This window comes from Chlorocebus sabaeus, chromosome 26, assembly GCF_047675955.1.
Source record: "Chlorocebus sabaeus isolate Y175 chromosome 26, mChlSab1.0.hap1, whole genome shotgun sequence".
Lineage (NCBI taxonomy): Eukaryota > Metazoa > Chordata > Mammalia > Primates > Cercopithecidae > Chlorocebus > Chlorocebus sabaeus.
The window spans coordinates 25,462,798-25,477,617 of record NC_132929.1 but is presented as its reverse complement, the minus strand read 5'-3'; the positions used below and the strand labels follow the sequence as shown (position 1 = coordinate 25,477,617).

The 14,820-nt window shown below is 39.2% G+C and overlaps 2 protein-coding genes and 1 pseudogene across 5 annotated transcripts in view; 1 reads left to right on the top strand and 2 right to left on the bottom strand.

Annotated features, from left to right (window-relative positions):
• The window catches only part of FAM227B (family with sequence similarity 227 member B), a 521,377-nt gene that overhangs the window by 28,970 nt on the left and 477,587 nt on the right, over positions 1-14,820 (top strand). For all 4 annotated transcript variants that reach the window (XM_038009969.2, XM_073012157.1, XM_073012160.1 and 1 more), the window contains exon 2: positions 11,825-12,190. The gene's annotated coding sequence lies outside the window, so the exon portion shown is untranslated. The remainder of the gene's footprint in view (positions 1-11,824; positions 12,191-14,820) is intronic.
• The window catches only part of DTWD1 (DTW domain containing 1), a 179,812-nt gene continuing 173,249 nt past the window's right edge, over positions 8,258-14,820 (bottom strand). The window contains exon 5 of the mRNA XM_073012164.1: positions 8,258-8,879. Coding sequence (XP_072868265.1) covers positions 8,812-8,879 — 68 coding nt within the window. The 3' untranslated portion in view covers positions 8,258-8,811. The remainder of the gene's footprint in view (positions 8,880-14,820) is intronic.
• On the bottom strand, positions 8,890-14,171 carry LOC103245653 (E3 ubiquitin-protein ligase RLIM pseudogene; annotated as a pseudogene).

Genomic DNA, 14,820 nt, shown 5'->3' with positions numbered 1-14,820 from the left:
CTGTCTCTAGTACACCACTGCTTGTAACCTCTATAACCTAGATACCCAGGAGAAGAGTTTCTAGAGGAGGTTCATTTTATGGCAGTGTATTTTGTAAGAAGCATAATTTAAGAGCAAAAAAGGAACTGGAAAGGAATTCTGTTGGAATGTATTGAAGGAGATTGAAACATATAGTTTAAAACACATTTCCCAAATATTGATAATATTCATCCTCCTCCACCCAACCCACTAAGGTTTTCTCTCCCATTTCTTCTTCCTCCTCTAATTATCCCAGTGTTTTTTGTTTGTTTGTTTGTTTTATTAGATTGACTAAATCTCCTAGTAGGAAAGAGTCCTATTTATGATCTGACTGCAGGTTTGGTGGGGAGAGATGGGCTACCCTTTGATGGACAGGGAAGGGGGAACTGAGGTCTGGGAATAGGAAGATATTAATAATTTTTATTCTATCACATTATTTGCCCACATTCAAATAAAAAAATCTGAGGAGGAAAAAGTATACAAGTGAAACTACCTTCTCTTGAAGTTTGTGGCTTGTGAGTCAACAAATCTTTATAAACAGTATCCTTTAAAGAAGAAAAAGCTGTGTAAATATAAATCAAATCTTTTTATATTTTTTCCATTTACATATGGGCATTTCCTAACCTGTATCTACATTTATAAACCAATTTGACTGATGAGCTTTGGGTTAGTAAGTTAAAAGCCAAGCCAATTGTTTGTCTACCCCAGCTGATTTTTATATCTGCTATCTGGTCAAACTTGCAATGTTACCATGAGCAAGTCATTTGGCCCTTCTGAACTTGAGTTACATCACCTGACATTGGGATTGAACTGAATGGTCTTTAAATTGCTTTCTAACCTTTAGAGCTTGTAGTACTTATATTGCACTTAATAACAAGCTTCACAGTTTTTCTTTTATGAAATAGACTAATAATCTCTACTTTTAAAATGTCATAAACCTGCTAGTTTGAATAAGTGGATTTATATCTAACTTGACTAGTTAACCAGAACTCTTCTGCCAATAGGAAGAAGAATTTGTTCTTGAGACTCCAGTTTTCTCTGCTGACATTTTTCTCTGCTGCCCTCTCTAGATTTTGAGGTTCACCAAACTAATCTGGAGGGAGAAACCCTCCTGAGGTTGGAAGGAATACTAACGATAGATCAAGGATCCTCCTCTAATGGGCATCAGCAATTCCAACTCTGTCCCTAGATCATTCTGAATCTTCAGGATTCATATATTTTTTTAATACACTTGATCTTCTCTGTATTTCCTTCTCTATTTCCTGCTCCTTCACACCCATCTCAGGACTTCTGGCAGAGGGAAAAGATACAGTGAGTGGGCAATAAGCATGTCTTTCTATCCTCTCTGGTATTATATCACTTGGTTCTTATCTATCAAATACCTGATGATTCATTTTGTTTAGAAGACTCCAGAAAGATAATTATGGCATTCACAATAGCTAATATTTATTGAAAGATTATATTTGCTAAGGACTTTACAGACATCGCATTTAGTTTCTAACAGCATTAATTCTAGCCCCATTCTATACACAAGGAAACTAAAGCTGAAAATGGTTAACCCAAGGTGAGAACGAGTGAGAGAAGCAAGACATGATGTGCAATCCCAGAACTGCCTGGACTAACTTCTGTGCTCTTGTGCTCCTAACCACTGACTCTTCTGTGGTTATATCTGAAGCTGCTAAAACAAAGCTTGGAGTGAAAAGCAGAAGGCCAAGTAAAAGCTTTAAGATGGGGAGGATTAGATGGAAATTTGATTTCATGTTTTTCAAGCTAAAGAGAGGACTTGGGCTGCTCGGGTGAACACACACAAGCTCTCAGGATATGCTCCCTTTACTTGACTCTCTATCCCACCCCCAGACTATCTGATGCAGGAAGCTACAGGCTCAGCCCTGAGCTCAGGTCATTCTGATGATCAAACCTAAGATGTGAAGTTAGTGGTGGGGGTCAGGACTCTCAGCTCTATTATTTTAGTTTCCTGCCCCTGTATCACTCATTCAGGTGCATGAAAACTCACCTTTTAATTAAACACTCGTGGAAGTCATCACAAAACTAGGCTGGGCATGATGGCTCATGCCTGTAATCCCAGCACTTTGGGAGGCCAAGGTGGGCAGATCGCTTGAGGCCAGGAGTTCGAGACCAGCCTGGCCAACATGGTGAAACCCAGTCTCTACCAGAAATACAAAAATTAGCTGGGCATGATAGTGTGCACCTGTAGTCCCTGCTAGTGAGGAGGCTGAGGCATGGAAATCACTTGAACCTGAGAGGTGGAGGTTGCAGTGAGCAGAGATCATGCCACTGCACTCCAACCTGGGCAATAGAGTGAGACTGTCTCAAAAAAAATCATAATAAAACTAGTCATATAGTACGTTCTTTACTGAGCAGAAAGACTAATCTTAAGATGATTGCTTTATGTTCATTACCAATGACTTTGGAACCTTAGTCCTAAGAAAATAAAGAAGACATGAGACAGCGCAGAAAGTGTCCCGCTATTTTGGGGCTGCAAAAGCATTTATCTTAAATTCAGCCTCCCTGCATTTTTAGTCTTCCATTTGGAGACTGAAGGTCTTTTGCTTCATGGAGGAAGGCTAACAACTGTTCACTGGCATGATTTAACTCTCTACATTGAAGATGATGAAGTGACAGGGAGAAGCAAAAGGGATAATTTTTTTTTTCAGTTGATAAGAAAACATGATGGCACACATAAATATGAAAGAAGAACTCCAGAAGAAAGAAAATATGCTGATATGGTTTGGCTGCATTCCCACTCATCTTGAATTATAACTCTCATAATTCCCATGTGTTGTGGGGGGAACCTGCTCAGAGGTGATTGAATTGTGGGAACAGGTCTTTCCTGATCTGTTCTTCTGATGGTGAATGAGTCTCATGAGATCTGAATGGTTTTAAAAACAGGAGTTTCCCTGCACAAGCTCTCTCTTCTCTTGTCTGCTGCCATGTGAGATGTGCCTTTCACCTTTTGCCATGATTGTGAGGCCTCCCCAGCCATGTGGAACTGTAAGTCCAGTAAACCTCTTTCTTTGGTAAATTGCCCAGTCTCAGGTATGTCTTTATTAGCAGTGTGAAAATGGACTAATATAGTAAATTGGTACCAGTAGAGTGGGGTGTTGCTGAAAAGATACCCGAAAATGTGGAAGCAACTTTGGAACTGGGTAACAGGCAGAGGCTGGAACAGTTTGGAGGCTCAGAAGAAGACAGGAAAATGTGGGAAAGTTTGGAATTGCCCAGGGACTTGTTGAACGGCTTTGACCAAAATGCTGATAATGATATGGACAATGAAATCCAGGCTGAAGTGGTCTCAGATGGAGATGAGGAACTTGTTGGGAACTGGAGCAATGGTGACTCTTGTGTTTTAGCGAAGAGACTAGCAGCATTTTGCCCCTGCCCTAGAGATTTGTGGAACTTTGAACTTGAGTGAGATAACTTAGGGTATCTAGTGGAAGAAATTTCTAAGCAGCAAAGCATCCAAGAAGTGACTTGGGTGAAGTTAAAGGCATTCAGTTTTATAAGAGAAACAGGGCATAAAAGTTTGGAAATTTTGCAGCCTGACAACGCAATAGAAAAGAAAATCCCATTTTCTGAGGAGAAAATCAAGATGGCTGCAAAAATTTACATAAATAACAAAGAGCCAAATGTTAATCCCCAAGACAATGAGGAAAATGTCACCAGGGGATGTCAGAGGTCTTCACAGCAGCCCCTCCCATCACAGGCCTGGAGACCTAGGAGGAAAAGTGGTTTTGTGGGTCAGTCCGATGGCCTTGTTGCTTTGTACAGTCTTGGGACTTGGCGCCTTGCATCCCAGCTGCTCCAGCCATGGCCGAAAGGGGCCAACATAGAGCTTGGGCCATAGCTTCAGAGGGTGGAAACCTCAAGCCTTGGTAGCTTCCATGTGGTGTTGAGCCTGCAGGTGCACAGAAGTCAAGAATTGAGGTTTGGGAACCTCTGCTTAGATTTCAGAGGATATATGAAAATGCCTGGATGGCCAGGCAGAAATTTGCTGCAGGGGTGGGATCCTCATGGAGAACCTCTGCTAGGGCAGTGCAGAAGGGAAATGTGGGGTCAAAACCCCTACACAGAGTCCCTACTGGGGCACCACCTAGTGGAGCTGTGAGAAGAGGACCCCAGACCCCAGAACGGTAGATCCACTGACCACTTGCACCGTGCACCTGGAAAATCACAGACACTCAATGCCAGCCCATTAAAGTAGCAGGAAGGGGGCTATACCCTGCAACGCCATGGGGGTGGAGTTGCCCCAAGACCCTGGGAATCCACCTCTTGCATCAGCATGAGACATGGAGTTAAAAGAGATCATTTTGGAACTTTCAGATTTTTCTGCCCTGCTGGATTTCAGACTTGCATAGGGGCTATAGCCCCTTGTTTTGACCAATTTATCCCATTTGGAACAGCTGTATTTACCCAATGCCTTTACCTACATTGTATCTAGGAAGTAACTACCTTGCTTTTGATTTTACAGGCTCATAGGTGGAAGACTTGTCTAGTCTCAGATGAAACTTTGCACTGTGGACATTTGAGTTAATGCTGAAATGAGTTAAGATTTTCGGGGACTGATGGGAAGGCATGATTGGTTTTGAAATGTGAGGACATGAGATTTGGGAGGGGCCAGTGGTGGAATGATATGGTTTGGTTGTGTCCCCACCCAAATTTCATCTTGAATTGTAACTCCTACAATTCCCACATGTCATGAGAGGAACCGGGTGAAAGGTGATTGAATTACTGGGGTGGGCCTTTCCTGTACTGTTCTTGTGATAGCAAATGAGTCTCACAGGATCTGATGGTTTTAAAAACAGGAGTTTCCTTGCACAAGCTCTCTTTTCTCTTGTCTGCTGCCATGTGAGATGTGCTTTTCACCTTCTGCCATGATTGCGAGGCCTTCCCAGCCACGTGGAACTGTAAGTCCAATAAACTTCTTCCTTTTGTAAATTGCCCAGTCTTGGGTATGTGTTTATCAGCAGCATGAAAAGAGAAAAATACAGATGCCTTTAAAAACTGCTTTGATGAATTGTCCATTTGATAGAGAGACTCAAAGACAAGCAAGTTTGGTACTTCTTTAATCATATTTTGATTTTTAATGGAGTATTGGGTAAGAAAGGGTCCAGGGGTGAGTGGAGACCAGGGATATATGTGGGCTTTGTGAGATCTGGATCTTGTATAATTTAGGGGAGGAATTTCAACAAAAATAATATAAATACAAAATTAGAGCCTTGGAATAAGCTCATGCAAGTGAAAAGTCTTGAGATGATGCTTTATTCACTTTGTTTAAAAATCCTTGTATGGTTGAGATAAATTTTCTCCATTCAGCTGGGAACACTGACACACCATACTGAGATACTCTGAACGGATAGACTACTGAAGGGTCAGGGAGAGAAATGGAAAGAGGAGGATACAAAGAGGTCAATAAAATGCTGAGGAATTACAGGGAGTTTACCAGGTGGTGTTGTGCAATACTCAGAGAGAAGGTCATGTGTGTACACAATTTTTACACATCAGGGCTGTCTTTAAGAAAACACAGAGGTGCCCAGGGCTACATGGACTATCTGTATGGTTTTCTTGCCCAGAATTTGACAAGAGAGATAAGGATCAACAGCTTCACAGCTGAAGTTACTGTTTGTTCTCCCTTCTGGTTTCTACTAATTTTGTTTTGTTTAATATGCATCTTCAGCATGGGCAACTCAAACAACCAGCACAGTTCATTTGCTGTCCATCTCCTTTCTTCTTTTTTTCCCTAACAATATGGATTGATTTTTTTGCTGTCAAAAAAATAAGTTGTCTCAACACAGGAATCAAAATACATGTAAAACATTTTGAACTTTGAAAACATTTGAACTATCATCAGATTTTTACAACTATTTTTAGACATCTCAGAATGTAGGGTTAAACTAAACTGATGATGTCTCTTTTAAATTCTGGGGCAATAGAGAAAAAGAAGGCCTGAGATAGGGCCAATTCTCCAGACTGACCAGGGCTGTGGAGAATTCTGATTTTACGGAGTGCAGATGATTTGGATGGTCTTGTTACTAGTCATAAGAATCTTAAACCATTCAGCAGCTGACAGACTGCATTTACATTGGAAAAGAAAAGTTGTCAGAAGTTTTTATGGTGACCACACAATCCAGGAACAAATTTCTCAGTATAGAAAATATGATATCTTTACAGGAAGAATTAATGAAACTCACAAAGGAGTACCTAAACAACAAATATCTAAGCTTTAAAATATTTTACCAGAAAATGAACAACAAAATATACTGCAGATCAAATACAGATGGGCAAGAGAGGAGATTTTAAAAGCACATTGGCAGGGGTGTTTGGCAGATATGGTAATAGGTTCTCTCTTCCCTAAAGGGAAGCCAGTAGAGGGTGAGAGGGCCAATATCTCTGAATACTGGCACTCAACTCCTCATAATAATCAATAAGAGGAATGTTGGATGCCTAATATCTGGCTCCTGTGAGATTGTCCAATGTGCCTTAGGCCAAGATACTCATGCAGCAGGAAAGGAATAGAAGAGGGGCGGGAATGCCTTCTGTCATCTCTGCCCTAATGCTGGGGAGAAGCAGTGTCTCTCAGCACACCTTCCAGTAAGCCCTCTTTCCATGTAGCCCAAACAGAGGTGAGTCCAACCAGGGCAAGGACATTTGCCAACATAATAGACACAGGTTGGACAATTTCAGCAGAAGAGGATTGAGCAGCATCCATAATTTTAGTTCACAAGGAGATTAAGTGACTCTGTGTATACTGGTTTGTACTTTTTGATGCTAAAATAGGAAGTAGCTTGCTTCCTTTCTTCTTTCTGTCTTCTGTTTATTTATTTATTTTTTGGATTCCAGGAAAATTGCTCAGTTTACTCACACTGGAGTCTTGATTTTATAGAGTTAAGAGGCTTTTTTTTCATCATCATAGAGTAAAATTTACTTTTCTTTTTCTTTTGGTATACAGTTCTATGAATCTTAACATGTAGATTTGTGTGACCATGACCATAATCAGGATACAGATCAGTTTCATCTCCCCCAAAATTCCCTTACATTATCTCTTTATAGCCTCCAATTCTCTGCTCTTCCAGTTTTATATAGGCAGACAGTTTGTCCCAAATTAGAGGAGGTAGTCTGTTTGTCCACTCATTCATTCCTTCTTTATGGACAGTCTTATGGGCATATGGTAGTATTTTTCAAAACATCATAAGACACAATTCCTGTCATTAAGGAAGGTATGGCCTAGTTCAAGGCTAAGATATCTCCACGGTAGCAATAAATTATCAAATGGCAAGTGAATGATACTGACAATATAAGAGATCACAAAAGGCTTAGAAAGGCCAGGAAAGGCTTAAAAGGAGAAAAGAAACTTGATTTATAGTCTGAATGGATGGAAGGAGTTTTGAATGTCATGTAGAAGGTAGGAAAAGCCTTTTGGTTAAAGCAAGGACATAGAGGCATGTATGTATATGAACTTGGGAAAACCCATGGAGGAAGGGAAGTGGGACTTTCTTTGAGTGGTAAAGGAGACTAAGTGCAAAAATGGTCACAATACTCTTTGCTTTCCCATATCCATACCCATTTCAACATGACTACAGCTCCTCTCATGAACAGATGGAATCTATTCCCTTACTCCTCAAATCCAGGTTTGCCTACTAATTGCACCGACTGACAGAATGAGGCAGAAGTAATGAACTGCCAGTCTTCAGCCTAGACTTGAGAGTCTTTGAACCCTTTTTCACTATATGGAAAGCTGCCAGGTGAACAAGTCCAGCCAACATGTTGGAGGATAAGAGACCATATGGCAGAGAGCCACATGGTTGTTCTAGCCAATTCTATCCTAGAGCACCGAAGAACCAGCAATCTCCAAACATGTGAGAGAACCTTGCCCACAGCAGCAGAGATGTCTCACTGACCCGCAACTGATATCAGATAGATGAGTGAGCCCTAAGGAAATGAAAAGTATCCAGCTGACCCATCGACTTGTGAGCAATAATAGATGCTCATTGCTTTATGCCACTAAATTTTGCGTGAAGTTTGTTAACTAGCAATAGCTAACTGATACAAGTGTCCAAGACACTAGGGATCTCTATCTTATAAGTAATGAAAGAATTATTAGTAGGTATTGTGACCCAACAAAGAAGGTACATTAGGAAGTTTCCTATTGACATTACAGTAGTGGAGATTAGTGATAATTTTAGTCTATCCAAAATTTATTTTTATTTTTATAAAAACAATAAATGCATAGTTTAAAAGGTTAAGTAGTACTATGAGGCTTATCAAGGAAAAATGTAGTCCCAAGCTATACCCTTACTCATGTCCCAGTACTGTTTCTTAGCTTTCTCTTCTGAAATCTATCTTCATATTTGTAACTACTATGTCTATACTCATCTTTATATTTACCTATTTTAGATATAATGTCTTGCCTTCATGTTATTGCAGATGAGAATTTTTCTGTTCTCCCTACTTCTCTTCCATACCTTACACCCTTTTATTACAATTTATCCATGTAATAATTGATATTATCAATTTAATATCACTATGTTTGTTAAATAAATATTTTACATTTGTATTATAATGTCTATGTAAATGTTCCTCACTATTAGGCAGGTAGAGTACTAAAATAGTTTCTTTTTATACAAATTTTGTTTTTCTTTATTATTACTTCATTCTTTTATCTGCTTAGCTTACTATGTACCAGTATAAAATAGATGCACAATTTTCTCCAAATATAATGATAGATATGAAAAAAAACACTTCATTTTCATTCCATTTTTCACATAGCCAGATGCATCAGTTTGTTTGTTTGTTTATGCAGGTCTCCATCCAGAAGTTCTTTTGTTCTAATCTTGACTGGTTTTCTTTAAAAAAAAAAAAAAAAAAAAAAAAAGATAAAATGTGTTACATAAGTGCCATAACAGTGAAATCTGCTTATATTTTTAAAAAAATAAGTGAAGCTTTGTTTGGACATTATTTCCTCGCAAGAGCAATACATATCCTTAGTAAACAACTACCATATTTACAAGTTAATTTCTTTGATACTTAGGCAGGATTGAAAGCCAGGAGAAATCATGAAAGAGTGAGCTTTGAAATAATCTTTACAGCTAAGTTGATAACAGGGAAGGTAGCCAGACAATTCCTGAAGCAGACTTGTTTATTTTGTAGAGTGTTTGACTGTGTCTGGGTAGCTAGCTTGCTTTTATAAAGACCAGGGACAAGTTCAATCCCTGTTTTGGCCTGTTAAAGCTTTTCCCAGAAGAACAAATATCTGCTCCATAGTCATTCTAATCCTAACCCCAACTAGCCTCAAAAAAGAAATTAGGCAAGATGGACTGGGGTAATCATGAAGTTACTCTTACTACTACGAAACTAACATAAAGTGCATGTCCATAGATAGTGAGGCAGCAGTCTCATTTTCACATACGGGCAGCACAATTAAAACGTGAATTTCAAATAACCCAACATGATTCACTTTCAACAAAAGATAAAAATCCCTTAATCTTCAACTGGTCTTTAAATTTGAGATGTTAGGTCTGTGTTAGAGATAGTAACGAAATATTATGAAGTGTGCACTGGTACCTTAAATGCCAAATCTCAAAAGCAACACAAATTCGAGACTTTCCTATTGACACACATGTGTACCAATTGCATTTCATATGCTGAAAGTGGTTTTATAGTCTATTTCCTCCATCTTTTCATTTTTGAGGAGCACACTTGTAAAAACACCAATTTAACTTGTGCTAAGTGGTAGGCGTTTGTTTTTCTTAAACCACAACTCTGCCAAACTTGTCGATCTTCTGCTTCATCTACTCAGGTAGAACACCAGATCAAGCTGCTGCTGTGGCTGCTCTCACCATATGAAACCAGTTTGTGTCTGCATTATTACTGTCTTTAGGAAAACTTTAAATTCTTCAGAGTGGTTTTCTTTACTCCTCCCATCTTTCACTTCCTGCCTAAATCCAAGTTAAATTATACAATTTCCACTGGTCTTCAACACAGTTTGATTCTGCACTGTCCTTTCCTTTGCACGTCACAGTAGTTGTTCACATATATTAAATATTATAGATATGTTCTGCTCTTGACATCTATACACTTACAAAAGCAGCTGTGTACTTTGGTGTGTTTGCTACTACGGTGGCTCACAGAAAGCAGTTTTCTCAGTTCTAAGCATGGTACTTTACAATTTTTAATGCATTCATACCACAGTGCATTGGAAAAGTACTGAGCCTCTACAAAATAGCTTTACATTTTTAAACAAATGAATGTGATTCTTTTTTCACTTACACAAGCATAGGCTTTTTAATATTTCCACAAGATAAATATCTCAAACTATAAGCTCACTCTACAGTGTACCACACTGATGGACTTAGGAGACAGTTAAACACTTAGAAGATACACTAAGTGTTATTTACACTGACATGTCCAGTATCACCAAGTCTGAAAGGCAAACGAACGATATTCAGAATGTGGCTTAATTTGTGTCAACTAATAACTGGGAATGGTATAGCTTTAATCACTTAAGAAACACATACTGTAACTTAGTCTAAACTGGTAATTTCTTTCGCCCCTCTCTCTTACGGTGTGGGAAAATTTAAAGATCAACATGAAACAGAGCCATTGCTAAGGCAGATCTTTTGATAACAAAGGAAAAATTGACTGGTGTATATGATAAATTATCAGTAACAGTGATACTACCAATTTAACTTACAGAAATCAGATTTTTATATCATAAAATGTGGCTTTTAAAATATTTCCTTTTATTCTGGAACAAAAACTGGAGAAAAGACGATGATTCCTTCAGAAAGCAATGACTCAATTCAGGTTGTTACTTTACATTTAAGTACCACTCAAAAAGTGGACATAAAAGCAAGTGATTCCTGTTTGCCCATCACTATAGCAGCTACATAGCTGAGAGTTCAGATCTTAATTACACAACACCTTCTCTGTTACCAGAAGCTAAGACAGCTGCAAGACTGCTCTGTGACAAATAGGACAGGTAGAATTATCAGATAACCAGTGATCGATGCAGTGGACATGGCACTCATGGGAACAAGGTAGTTTATGAAGTTTGTTGCCTTCTCTATATTCTGTAATGCAAACACTACAGGTTTTTAATGCATCACTTTCACCAAAACTTGTCATTGCCACGTTGTCAATCTGTTCTTTGATGAGTCCTCTAGGTTGGTCATCATCATCCTCATTTAAGAGGAAAAACTGAGCCAGGCTAAGGAAGGGCAAAGAGCCACTTTCATCAAATATGACTGGGGTCCTATGTCGACCCTCCCTCCTGGCACCTGATGAGCCTGATGATGAGCTTCCTTCATTACTGCCTTCAAATAAATCTGAGCTAGTTTCTGAACTTTCACCACCAGAACTGGAACTAGGGCAAACTGGAACTTGAACTGGAACTTGAGCTGGAACTCGAACTGGAACCAGAACTACTACCACCACCAGAACCCCCCTTCCACTTCGTGACTCTGCCCTTTCCATATTTTGATTTGGGACTGAGCCAGTAGGCTCTGAGTCGCTATCACTGTACATAAAATAGCTTAACCAAAACCTCTTATTATCTGCCTTAATATGGTCTGAATTACAACAGATGTAGTCTCACTTAGACCAGTATTTAAGATTCTACGACAGGGAATTCTGATGGTACTGACATAGGTTCTCACACCTCCTTGCTCAAAACGTGAAAATGTACACCTAAAACTTCCTCGTTCACTTTCGTAGGTGACAGTATTGTTTGGCGTCTGAGACCTAGACCACGTTTTGCTGACTATGCTATCTCTCTGCTGATATTCTCCAGGACGAACTCTTCTTACTTGAAGATCAAGGACTACGGTTGGTCTCTATCCTGATCCTGGAGATTCACCATTGGCAGCTGTGTCTGAAGAACCTGCTCCTTGAGAGGCATTTCTTGTCCCAGAAGCTGCAAAAATACCTCTACTTAGCAACTCAGGCCCAGATATTTGCTCTCTCAATGTCACACGGGGCTGGGTTCTAGAACTTCCCTCCGTCTCATTTACCAAAGATGTTCAAAAATCTGAGATGAGATATGATGATGAGATCTTCGTGGAATTTCACTCATTGGATGCAGGGGTGACCTCCTTCTCCCCTTGCTCTGGTTCTCCGATAGTCTAGCCTCCTGCTTCCTGCCCTCCTCTGACCTCTGGTAAGTGGAACTTCTGTTAATGCTTCAGCTGAATTTCGTTCTGATCTAGATGGCCTTGCAGATACTATTCAGGTCGTGGGTTTTCCACTTGCCTTTGGCTGTTGTTTTTCACATTTTCTCCACTAGAACGTCTTGCAGATGGCTCATTTTCATTCTCTGAATTTTGGCCCCCATTATTACTGTTAACATTTATCGCTAAACTGAATCTGAAATCACCACTGTTTGGATTAGTCCGGCTCACTGCTCTCCAAGATTGGTTTCCTCTTTTTCCACTTCTTGTTGTATTTCCCGTTTGTCTGACAGAGTTAAGCCAGTCTGTTGTAGAGTCACCATCAGACACATCATTTGAAGAGTCTCCTCCTCTATTTTCACCTGAGTTTTGCGGTGGTGGGCTTTCTTTAATTTGCTGTAGTCTTCTCAGCAACTCTTCCTCAGTACTTTCACCTGGGGTGCCTAGCAAACTGTTCTCTCTCCTAAGCCTATAATCTTCTTCACTCTCAGGTTATTTACAAATTGATAGAAAGCTTCTTCCCGATCTAATCGGTCCATCTGAATTCTGCGCTGTGCTGCAGACTGATCAACACTTCCTTTGTCGTTAGAATCTGAGTTTTCCATATTGATGAACAAGTGGAAAATTCCTAGGTTTTAGGATCAGGGTCCAACTCTGTTGGTTTGGCTGCTGTGGCCGAGGCTGCCCCGCAGCCCCCTGGCCACAGCTCTCAAGAGGCCTCCAATGGGCTGGTTGAGACCCGCCTCTAGCCCAGCGCCTGCCAGACGTTGCTCTGGCAGCCATTATCTTCCCCATTGTTACCAAGCAGCCACAGGAAAACTCTTGACTGGTTTTCGTTAGGCATTTCCCATGAATAGGCATTTTCTATGTCTCCGAGTATTTTCTCCAGGATTTCCTGCGCTGGGGCCATTCTCACATCTTCCTCTCTCTTGGTATAACCCCTTATTGTGATGAAGAATATTCTCCAGTATTACGTGGCTAAAATACGTTTATTCTATAGTATCTACTTCAAGCTTAATGGCATAGTCATGAATAGAAGATAACCTTCCCTCAGAATTTCTAATGCATTCCTTCACTGTTTTCTGGCTTTTAAAGTTTCGTGCCTTTCTTATTCACAATCTTTGGCTGTTGCCTGTTTTGGTTGTTGCTATTGTCCATTTGTTTAATTTATTTTTGAAATTTAAGCATTGAAAATTTCACTATGTTCCTTCATGGATTGTTTTATCCATTTTCATTCAAAATTGTAGGTAACACAATAGACTCTTTCATTCTGGAAATTTGTGTCTATGGATTAAAAATAAAAATTTGACCTGGTGTAGTGGCTCACATCTGTAATCCCGGCACTTCAAGAGGCTGAGGCAGGAGGATCGCTTGAGCCCAGGAGTTCAAGACCAGCCTGGGCAACATAATAAGACTCTGTCTCTATGAAAAATAAAAAGAAACATAGCTGGGTATGAGCTGGGAACTTGGAGGCTGAGACAGGAAGATCACTTGAGCCCAGAAGTTCGAGGCTGCAGTGAGTTGTGACTGTACCACTGCACTCTAGCTTGGGTGACAGAATGAGGCCATGTGTCTAAAAAAATAAAATAAAATATAAAAATTATACATTGTCATTTTCTCTTTCTGAAATTCCTGTTAGTTTTATGTTGGGCCTCCCAGGTGATTCTTTAATTTTTTAAAAACTTTTTCTTTTCTCTTTACTATCTCAGCTTTTTAAAATCCTGCTTTCTGGAAAATATCCTCAACTTCACATTCCAATACTTTATTGTTTTTTTCTTTTTGCTCAAACTTTATTTTTCCTAAAAATTCTTTTACGTACCCTGATTTATCCTTGTTTTCTTTTTTTATTTAGCAAGTGATTTTTTGTTCTTTAGCCACAGTTCTCCCACATTTTTGCATTATCACATTTTTTTTTTCATATTTTTAAACATTAGACACATAATTTGTTAGAAATTAAAAAGTAAAGCACAGTCTTTTTGCTAAATAATGTCACATATTTAACTTAAAGATTATTAACTTTTTGACTATCAAAAACTGAAGCTGCTGGGAATCACATTTATTTGTAGGTCCTAAAATAGCCCTGAGGTCTGAATAGGAAAATATCTTTTATAATCGGTAACGAAACTCTTACCTCAACATTAAACACTGTAAAATTTACACAATTGTATCTGTACTCAGTATCTGTACAATATCCAGAAACCTACTGGGGTTTTAGAAATAACAATGCAAATACGTTTACATTCAGAAAAGAGAGCTTATACTAAGAGAATCTAAGTTGAAACCAGGCATCCTGTGAAGGAATCTGTTCACTCCTTAGACAGTCACAAAGTCATCTTTGTTAAACACACAGGTCCTTGGATATCCTCAAATGCCAGGCAGAACAAAGATAATTCCAGTACATTGGTTTTTACTGTTCATCTGAGTGGAGTATAATTTTCAAATTATTGTTCCATGGATATAATATCTTCACTTATCTCTCTCCGAAGATATTAATTATACTTTCTTTACTCTGCATCTATTTTTTCAAGTTTTTCCTTGTTTTGATTTTGATCTTTAATTTTCATGTTGAGGCTCATCTCATGATTTTTGATTGTCCATTCATATTTCAGAATGGGATCTA